This window comes from Scyliorhinus torazame, chromosome 18, assembly GCF_047496885.1.
Source record: "Scyliorhinus torazame isolate Kashiwa2021f chromosome 18, sScyTor2.1, whole genome shotgun sequence".
Classification (NCBI taxonomy): domain Eukaryota; kingdom Metazoa; phylum Chordata; class Chondrichthyes; order Carcharhiniformes; family Scyliorhinidae; genus Scyliorhinus; species Scyliorhinus torazame.
Genome location: NC_092724.1, coordinates 57,375,755 through 57,386,158, shown reverse-complemented (window position 1 = coordinate 57,386,158; position 10,404 = coordinate 57,375,755). Strand labels below are relative to the sequence as shown.

At 45.5% G+C, this 10,404-nt stretch overlaps 1 protein-coding gene across 1 annotated transcript; it reads right to left on the bottom strand.

Moving 5' to 3' along the window:
• Positions 1 to 1,311: 1,311 nt before the first annotated feature.
• Positions 1,312 to 7,608, bottom strand: LOC140395223 (immunoglobulin lambda-1 light chain-like). The gene is made up of 4 exons (XM_072482768.1): positions 7,485 to 7,608; positions 7,060 to 7,379; positions 6,645 to 6,681; positions 1,312 to 2,001 (listed from the first exon to the last, which is right to left on the bottom strand). The coding sequence occupies exons 1-4, from the start codon at positions 7,531 to 7,533 to the stop codon at positions 1,679 to 1,681; spliced, it is 729 nt and encodes a 242-aa protein (XP_072338869.1). The 5' UTR covers positions 7,534 to 7,608; the 3' UTR covers positions 1,312 to 1,678.
• Positions 7,609 to 10,404: the final 2,796 nt, after the last annotated feature.

Sequence of the window (10,404 nt, the reverse complement as noted above, 5' to 3'; positions counted from 1 at the left end):
CAGGCAAGGATTGAGTGCTTCGGGACCTGTTTATAGGGGGCAAATTCACGGGGCTGGAGGACCTGGAGGAAGTGTACGAGTTCCTCAGGAGAATAGCTTTATGTACCTGCAGGTTCGAGACTTTAAAGAGAGAGGTGCCACCCTTTCCTGGGCTGCCGCCGCTGGGGTTGCAGGGCAGGGGAAGTTATCAGATGTCTATAAGAAGTTGATGGAGTGGAGGGAGCCCTGGAGAGGGACATTAATCGTAAATGGGAGATGTTGCGGTGAGGAGGAGTTCGGAGGGGAGGTGGAGGCCGAGACGTGGCAGAAGATTTGCGGAGGGTGAATGCGTCCTCATTGTGCGAAGTTAAGCTTCCTAAGTTTAAAGTGACACATAGGGCTCACATGACGGTGGCGAGGATGAGTGGGTTATTTATGGGGATAGAGGATTGGTGTGGGCAGTGCGCGGTGGGGCCCCACAAACCATGTCCACATGTTCTGGATGTGTCTGAGATTGAGGGGGGTTCTGGCAGGGGTACATGGACGTGATGTCCGAGGTGCTGGGTGTGGAGGTGGTCCCGCATCCAGAGGTGGTGGTATTTGTGTGTGTACGCAAAAATGCCTTGAATAAAATATTTTCAGAAAATAGAAGAGGCTCAATTCTCTTTCCTTCATGGGCTGACCAGGAATCTCTCCCTCTTAAAGCCTGCCAGAGGCATGTGTTGGAAGGGTTTGCAGATCAATAACCAAATGATTGGCTGTGTTGTGACCTTACCCTCCTTGGCCATCAAGTCCTGGAGTAGGACTCGAACCCAGAGCTTCTGGCTCAGAGGCAGGGACACTGTCCACTGCACCACAGGATTCCCTTTCCAAAACTTTCTACTCAATATTTTAGGGACTTCCCTTTTTCTAGTGAAAAAAATATCAATGGCCCCAGTCCCTCCGAATAACTGCAGCCTCACACCTTCTGATGTCATCTCAATGACTATCTCCTGTACCATCTCCATGGTCTTGTCCTTCAGAAAATAGGTGTCCCAAGCTGGGCACAATATTGCAACTCTGACCTAGCCAATGATCTGTATGGGTTCAGAATTATCACATTGTTATTCACCTCTACTCCCCTATATAAAAAACTATGACCCAATATTCTTTCGACATTTCGATAACTTATTCTTCTATATTTGCACAACGAGCGTTAGTTCTCCCATCATCTCTCCTTTTAAAAGTTAATGGTCTACCTGCCCAATTCATAAATCAGTCCATATCTCATGCTGTTCATCAGACAGGGCTCCAGATGTGCACAAGGTGATATAACACACACACACGGCAATATTTCCTGCACAGATTTTCTTTATTGGAAATTACACTCAGTGACAGTCATTGCCTGGCTGGAGCAGATAATAAACTTTCATTAAATCCAACACCGCTGCTGAGCAAACAACCCATTTTGATCAGAAATATTTGATTGGAGCTAAGGAACTGGTCACTTTAACCCTGGTGTCACCTTTTGTAATGGAGAAACTGAGCAAAACCTGCCCCAGGTACAAAACAACCCAAATGGTAAAGCAGAATCACACAAAGCAAAGAGAAACATGAAATGCAGCAGGTACCAAGGATAGAGGGGGGATAATGGTGGTGGAAGACAAAGTGACATATTCTAACTATTCAGGCAGCAGACACAAGTGAATCTTCCATTTGTTTAACAGCCAGATTGAGAGGCTGTTGCAGTTGTTTTTGAAGCTGCTCCTTGTCGAACTGTACAGGAGTACACCTTCCCACTGCTCCAATCTCTGCCAGGGACTGCCAGGTAGCTGCTGAGACTGAAGCTGTTGTCCGGGTTCCGCGATGCCACGCTGGTTTGGACATCACTGCTCGTCGGGCTCCCATCGACTGTCCAGCTGACCGCAGCAAAGCCCATGGATAGTTTGCTGACCAGGCAAACTAACGTGCCGGCTCCTTTAGTGGATATCTCATCGGCTGAAGGCCCAAGCAGTTTTACTGAAGGGTCAGGAAGTTGCCGAGCTGCAATCAGAAACAGGGAACACATATTGTTAGAGGAAATGTTAACTTATTTTAGAGTTTAAAATAATTTACTGGGAATGGTTGCAGCTTCCTATAGTGGGCCCCAAACTTCATTGAGTGAGAGGACCCAGAGTGTCATGGGTTTGAGAACAGAAAGTACTAAGTTTGATGTAAAAGTTGTTGTTTTAGGATCCTCCTGCTGACTGTGTGGATTAGAGCATCGCTCACTGTGGGTACTTCACCTCCAGCTCCCAGATTCTATCCCCAGTCTGTGTCGAATTGCTGCTATCATGTGAGTGTAGTGACTTGATTAAAGATCTTAAAGTAATGGAGAACTTAGGAGGCAGTGATCATAATATGGTCGAATTCAATCTCCAATTTGAAAGAAAGAAGGTAGAATCAGATGTATAGGTGTTACAGTTAAATAAAGGTAACTACAGGGGCATGAGGGAGGAACTGACGAAAATGAACTGGGAGCAGAGCCTAGTGGGAAAGACAGTAGAACAGCAATGGCAGGAGTTTCTGGGAGTAATTGAGGACACAGTACAGAGGTTCATCCCAAAGAAAAGAAAGGTTATCAGAGGGGGGATTAGGCAGCCATGGCTGACAAAGGAAGTTAGGGAATGCATCAAAGCAAAAGAGAAAGCCTATAATGTGGCAAAGAGTAGTGGGAAGTCAGAAGATTGGGAAGACTACAAAAACAAACAGAGGATAACAAAGAGAGAAATAAGGAAAGAGAGGATCAAATTTGAAGGTAGGCTAGCCAGTAACATTAGGAATGATAGTAAAAGTTTCTTTAAATACATTAAAAACAAACGGGAGGCAAAAGTTGACATTGGGCCGCTCCAAAATGACGCTGGTAATTTTGTGATGGGAGACAAGGAAATAGCTGAGGAACTGAATAAGTACTTTGCGTCAGTCTTCACAGTAGAAGACATGAGTAATATCCGAACAATTCCGGAGAGTCAGAGGGCAGAGTTGAATATAGTAGCCATCACAAAGGAGAAAGTGCTAGAGAAACTAAGAGGTCTAAAAATTGATATATCCCCAGGCCCAGATGGGCTACATCCTAGAGTTCTAAAGGAGATAGCTGAAGAAATAGTGGAGGCGTTAGTTATGATCTTTCAAAAGTCACTGGAGTCAGGGAAAGTCCCAGAGGATTGGAAAATCGCTGTTGTAACCCCCCGGTTCAAGAAGGGAACAAGGAAAAAGATGGAAAATTATAGGCCAATTAGCCTAACCTCGGTTGTTGGCAAGATTCTAGAATCCATTGTGAAGGATGAGATTTCTAAATTCTTGGAAGTGCAGGGTCAGATTAGGACAAGTCAGCATGGATTTAGTAAGGGGAGGCCGTGCCTGACAAACCTGTTAGATTTCTTTGAAGAGATAACAAATATGTTAGACCAAGGAGAGCCAATGGATGTTATCTATCTTGACTTCCAAAAGGCCTTTGATAAGGTGCCTCACGGGAGACTGCCGAGTAAAATAAGGGCCCATGGTATTCGAGGCAAGGTACTAACATGGATTGATGATTGGCTGTCAGGCAGAAGGCAGAGAGTTGGGGAAAAAGGTTCTTTTTCGGAATGGCAACCGGCGACGAGTGGTGTCCCGCAGGGTTCAGTGTTGGGGCCTCAGCTGTTCTCTTTATATATTAACGATCTAGATGACGGGACTGGGGGCATTCTGGCTAAGTTTGCCGATGATAGAAAGATAGGTGGAGGGGCAGGTAGTATGGAGGAGGTGGGGAGGCTGCAGAAAGATTTAGACAGTTTAGGAGAGTGGTCCAAGAAATGGCTGATGAAATTCAACGTGGGCAAGCGCAAGGTCTTGCACTTTGGAAAAATAGAATAGAGGCATGGACTATTTTCTAAACGGTGACAAAATTCATAATGCTGAAGTGCAAAGGGACTTGGGAGTCCTAGTCCAGGATTCTCTAAAGGTAAACTTGCAGGTTGAGTCCGTAATTAAGAAAGTAAATGCAATGTTGTCATTCATCTCAAGAGGCTTGGAATATAAAAGCAGGGATGTACTTCTGAAGCTTTATAAAGCATTAGTTAGGCCCCATTTAGAATACTGAGAGCAATTTTGGGCCCCACACCTCAGGAAGGACATACTGGCACTGGAGCGGGTCCAGCGGAGATTCACACGGATGATCCCAGGAATGGTAGGCCTAACATACGATGAACGTCTGAGGATCCTGGAATTATATTCATTGGAGTTTAGGAGTTTGAGGGGAGATCTAATAGAAACTTACAAGATAATGAATGGCTTAGATAGGGTGGACGTAGGGAAGTTGTTTCCATTAGCAAGGGAGACTAGGACCCGGGGACACAGCCTTAGAATAAAAGGGAGTCACTTTAGAACAGAGATGAGGAGAAATTTCTTCAGCAAGAGAGTGGTGGTTCTGTGGAATTCATTGCCACAGAGGGCGGTGGAGGCCGGGACGTTGAGTGTCTTTAAGATAGAAGTTGATAAATTCTTGATTTCTCAAGGAATTAAGGGCTATGGAGAGAGAGCGGGTAAATGGAGTTGAAATCAGCCATGATTGAATGGTGGAGTGGACTCAATGGGCCGAATGGCCTCACTTCCACTCCTATGTCTTATGGTCTTATAGCAGGAACATTTCACTTTGTCTCTGTATCCATGATTAGGGGGAGAACGGATTCCGGATCCCACGTCTCATCAAAAACTAGGTGCTCAGTGTATCAGAAAATCTGCTTGCATGGGAACTGTGGTTAACACTGCTGCCTCACAGCGGCAGGGACCCGGGATCAATTCCAGCCCTGGGTGACTGTTTGTGTGGAGTTTGCATGTTTTCCCAGTGTCTGCGTGGGTTTCCTCTGTGCTCAGATTTTCTCCCCAGTCCAAAATGTGCAGGTTGGTGGATTAGCCATTCTAAATTGCCCCTTAGTGTCCAAAGATTTGTAGGTTAGGTGGGGTTATGGGGCTAGGGCAGTGGAGTGGACCTAGGTGGGGTGTTCTTTCAGAAGATTGGTACAGACTTGATTGGCCAAATGGCCTCCTTCTGCACTGTAGGGATTCTATGGGTTCTGAGGCTGAAAATGCTGCCCTTACGTCACCTCCCCCATCCTTCCACAATATGACTTTCCTCCCACCCACTGAAAGGGTTGATGGTTGAGAGTGTGAGGTGAGGACAGGACTCAGCTATTGACAGGTGAATGGCCCACTGACATTCATCTAATCAACAAGGAATGGTCAATGGAGAGATGTGGGAGGGCTCACCGATCCCACAGTACAATCCTGAGTGAATGGGAGCGACAAATCTCAGTATTCAAGTGCACATGATTGAAATAAAGCTGCAAAGTTTCATCTGCCATGTGTCCACCCTTTACCCCAGTCTGTATCTGTCCTTGTGAAGTCGATCACCATCCTCCTCACAGTTCACAATACTTCCCCATTTTCAGTCAGCCGCACATTTTGAAAGAAAAACAGATGTCCTAATACTAATCGCTGGGGAATTCCATTCTATACCTCCTGCCAGTCCAAGAAACAACCAATCATCACTCCTGTTTCCTGTCACTCAGTCAATCTCCATGTTCACACTTTCATTACCACTGTTAATCCCTGGCCTTTGACATTGCTGATAAAGCAGTTAGGTGTGGCATTTTATCAAGTGTTTTTTTTAGACACCCACGCTCACCACATTCCTCTCAACAAAAACTCAAATCCAGTTGAGATAAGGGAAAATGATAGTGAACCTGAGGAATTCGCTGCCACAGAAGGCTATGGAGGCCAAGTCACTGAACATACTCAAGAAAGAGATGATTTTTTAAAATTTTAGCAACATCAAGGGGTACGGGCAGATAGCAGGAATAGGGCATCAAGATAGAGGATCAGCACTGATCATATAGAATGGGAGAGCAGGTTAGAAAGGCTGAAGAACTTCTTCCTGTTTCTAATTCAATGTGAAACATTTCAGGACATGAAAAGACATTTATTTCTGTAGTGTTAATTCCTTCCTGCGCACCAAACAGTGAATAACATTTCCACAGTAGTTAAGAAAACAGTTTAATCATGAGAGCCAACCACAACTTTCATGAAGGAATTATTTTAAACTGTACCACATCTTGATCAAAAATCTATCTGCACCAAACTACATAAAAAATTTAGAGCAACCAGTTTCCACCGGAACTTTGTGAAGTTAATTCCAGAAATTAATTTATAATAAAGTGCACAATGGTTACAGCACAGAAATAGGCCATTCGGCCCATCACAACTGTGCCAGCTCTCTGTTAACGCCGAGTCCCGCTCCCCCACCTTGCCCCACAATCCCGGTCAATTTTCTCTTCCCAATTGTCTTTTGCTACCCATGACTGAATTGCCTCCACCACAAATAAGAGAATTTATTAATAGAAAAAGTGTATTGAGAAACAGCAACACCATTAAGTAAGAGCTAGTGTTAAAAACTCCAAAATTCGCACATGCAGAACGAACAATTAATTGTTCGGGTTTTTCTGGTTAATAGAACTGATGCTGGAGACGAAACATGTAATCAGCAATTTCACTGTAAAATTAAATTTAACCAGTAGGTACGAAAAAAACTGCATTTGAATTGTTAATGATTTCCAAATGTCTAAATCAACACATCAAGTTTCTTCAGGAGGGAGTTTCCAGCCACTTACCTGCGACAAAGAGTTTGGTCCCTTGGCCAAACACCCACACAGTGTGATGTTCTAGGGTTCAGTCCATACAGTTATCCCGGATCCTGGAATCAGACTGAAAACACGCTCAGATTCTCCAGTCCAGCATTATTCTGGCTTCCTGTATTCCCAGAGTTCCTGCTGGTGAGGAACAATGAGGAATAAACTCACAGCAACATCCACACACTGATAGTAAAAAAAATCAACACCCAATACAGAGATTCAGAATGTTATCAAAAATTAAATGATAGCAATTTAAAAATATTGTATGAAGGACATAATTAAACTGTGTAATGAGATACAAAACACGAGAAAGATTTATCAGAAAGAAGGATGTTAATTGTATACTATTTGCGGATTTCAGTTTTTGTTTTACCCTCTGTCACTGTGACACATAAGCACTGCCCGAGGAAACCCACTTTCCACAGTAATAGACGGCAGCATCATTCACCTCCACGTTCTTTATGATTAACTGGTAAATGTTGTGGCCGCTGTTAACTTTAGACGTGAAGCGGTCGCTGCTAAATCCGGAACCATAGGTAGGGGCACTGAGAGAGTGATAGTAATAGAGGATCCATTGAGGAGCTGCTCCTGGTGTCTGCTTGTACCAATTAACATAATAGCTATCACCCGCTCCAATGTTACAGTCCAGTGTGGCCGTGTTTCCCGGTGTCACAGTCAGGTCTGGAGGCTGAGTCAGAGTCTGAGACTGTCCATCTGTAAAAGAGCAGAGATTGAACATTATAAATTGACTGTTTAAAAGTGATTCCAAGATCTCCATCTGCTGCTGCGGGAGGAGCAGAGTTCAGTGTTTGTACTTACAGCCCAACCACAGCGCCAGAGAGCAGAAAAAACACAACATCCGCATCATTTCTTCCAGTAAGCTTGCTGTCTCCTTCAGCGAGTGTATCTGTGCCAGACTGTGGCAGCAGCTGCCCACTGAACCCAGTTATAGAGCCATTCAGACCAGGAAGGAACCCCATGCAAATTAGAGAATTCACACTCACCAATCAGAGCAAGGATCTGAAATCCCTCCCAATCAGAGTCAGAGATTCAGATTGATGTTGTGACACCTCAGTCCAGTTCGAGACTGAATTACATTTTAAACAAAATACTTTCTTGTCTGATATTTCCCACTTCCTTTTAAGTTTGCCTGCTTCTTCTGTCCGATATACCGTTCACCCAGCCAGTAACTAGAACTCCCTGCGAGACTACAGTCTGTAAGAAGTTGTAAGACGTTTTACTGTGCTCACCCCATCCAACGCCAGCATCTCCACATCATACTACAGTCTGGTGTAACACTCTCAATTTATGAACCTCATTAGTAGAAACTCATATATGCAACCTTAGGTATATTGTATATAGAAATAAGTTATGATAAGGAAATGGCAGAGAAACGAAAGAAATATTTTGTGTCTGTTTATAAGGAGGAAATACACAGATAATGAAGAATTAAGTTCCAGTGTAAATGAGGAACAAGATATTAATATTAGTTTTTTTTTTAAATCACTGGAGAAATTAATGGGGCTGATAGTAGATAAATCTCCTGGATGTCTATTTCCCAGAGTGTTTGAGAGGTGGCTGTAGAAATAGTGAGTACATTGGTGATCATTTTTCAAAATTTGATCGATTCTAGACTGGTTCCTACAGATTGGAAAGCAGAAAACATAACTTCACTACATCAGAAAGGGGGAAGCAAGAAATGGGAAACTACAGACCTGTTATTGATAACTGGACATGGGAACAGTCCACGTGGATTTATAAAAAGGAAATCATGTTTAATAAACCAGTTTTTATTTATTGAGGATGTAACTAGCAGAAGAGACAAGGGGAACCAGTAGACGAGGGACATTTAGATTTTCAGAAAGATTTTGATAAGGTCCCCACAAGAGGATTGTAAAGAAAATTTGAACATATGGAATTGTGGAGGGATATACTGCGAGGGATTGAGAACTGGTTAATGGGCAGAAAAGAGAGAATAGAAATAAATGGGTCATATTCAGGTTGGCAGACTGTGACTTGAGAGGAGGGGGTTGGGGGTGGGGGGGTGGCGGTGTGCCGAAAGGTTCAGTGTTTAGGTGCCAGCTATTCACAATTTATGTCAATGATTTGGATGTGGGGATTCATTGTAATATTTCCAAGTTTGCAGATAATAATAATAAGCGCTTATTGTCACAAGTAAGCTTCAATGAAGTTACTGTGAAAAGACCCCAGACACAAAACACGTGGAAGCATGGGTTGTGAGGAGGATGCAAAGAGACTTCAAGGGGATTTGCTGAGTGGGCAAAACAAATAGACCGATGGTATAAAATGTAGAGAAATATAAAGGTATCCACTTTGAAAAACACATGAGGCGGGATTCTCCGTCGGCCTACACTGGATTCGAGAAATGCGTTTGGGCAGGGAATGGGTTCCGACGCCGAAATCGCGGCGGGCACCGATTTCATGCCGAATCACAATTCTCCATCGCCTCGACAGCAGCAACAATGCGTTCCAGGACACATGTACAGTAAATGTCGTTGGCATATCATTAGCGGACCTAACCCGGTATTCTCGGACGCCATGACTCTCCGCCTCCAATTAACCAAATTCCCGATGGTGCGGTTCACTTGTGCTTTTAGAAATCGTGAAACAAGCTCTGTGGCTGCTGAGGGAGAGAGAGGGTGTACGTAAAGTGTCCAACTTCGACATAGTTTGCAGACATTGTGCTGCTCGCTTCTGCCAGGGCCGGGGGGAGTAACGGGGGGTGGCTAGGAGGTGGGCTGTGGGGTTGGGTTGAATGGGCACGGAACACCATTGCCGCAGCCTGCAAGGCAGCCAAGCAGCTGCCCACACCGTTGACTGCCCACTGTGAACTTAGAGCCAATGGTCATATGGGTGTCACCCAGACCACCCCCCTAGATGCCCTCTGGCCCCAGCCGACCCATCAGCCGTATGGGTGCGCTTCAGCGCAACCAGTGCCATCTTGTTGGCTGGGATGGTGTGTGTGGGGAGTGAAGTGTGTATATGGGCCTGCAGCGTGTCAGCCTCCTGAGTGTAAATCGCGAATCCGGCACCTTTTCTCATGGCGCCGGGGCTAGAGACTTAATAGTCACTGAATCGGTCCAGATGTGCCAATTTTGTTGTTGTGGAAGTGCACCAATCCTGGGGCAACACTTGGGGTAAGATTCTCCGTTTCCCAATGCCGATTTCGTAATTGGCGATCGGGCGGCGAATCTCTTTTTACAACGGAATCGGGGGCGGCGTCTGTTTTACGCAGCTTTCGCAGGCTCCCCCTCCTCCAAAATGGCATATTCGCTGTGCCCGCCGCACGCTGTTGGGACAGCCTCAAGACATCACCTGAACAGCCCACCCCCGATGCTCCGGCCTCAATGGGCCGAGTTTACGACAGCGCGCGGGAGGTGTGGTCCCAGTCACCACAGTCGGGTGGGGGCTGTGCTGCTTGGCTGAGGGGGGCTTCCGCGAGGGCTGGGGGAACTGGTGGGGGGTGGCCAGGGGCCACCCAGGGGGCACTATCTGGCAGGTCGGGTCTATGCACGGCCGGTGCCATGTTGTCCGGAACGACCCGGCAATTCTCCCACTGTTTATTCCGTGGTGGCCAGGCATTTACATGGCACGGCTGCTAGCCCCTCACCAGTCACAGCATTGGTGAGGGGGTTGCGCTAAATTTTTCCACATAAAATTCCACAAATCCTCCGCACTTTGCCTCAGAATCGGAGAATCTGGCCCTTAGTCTCAGGAA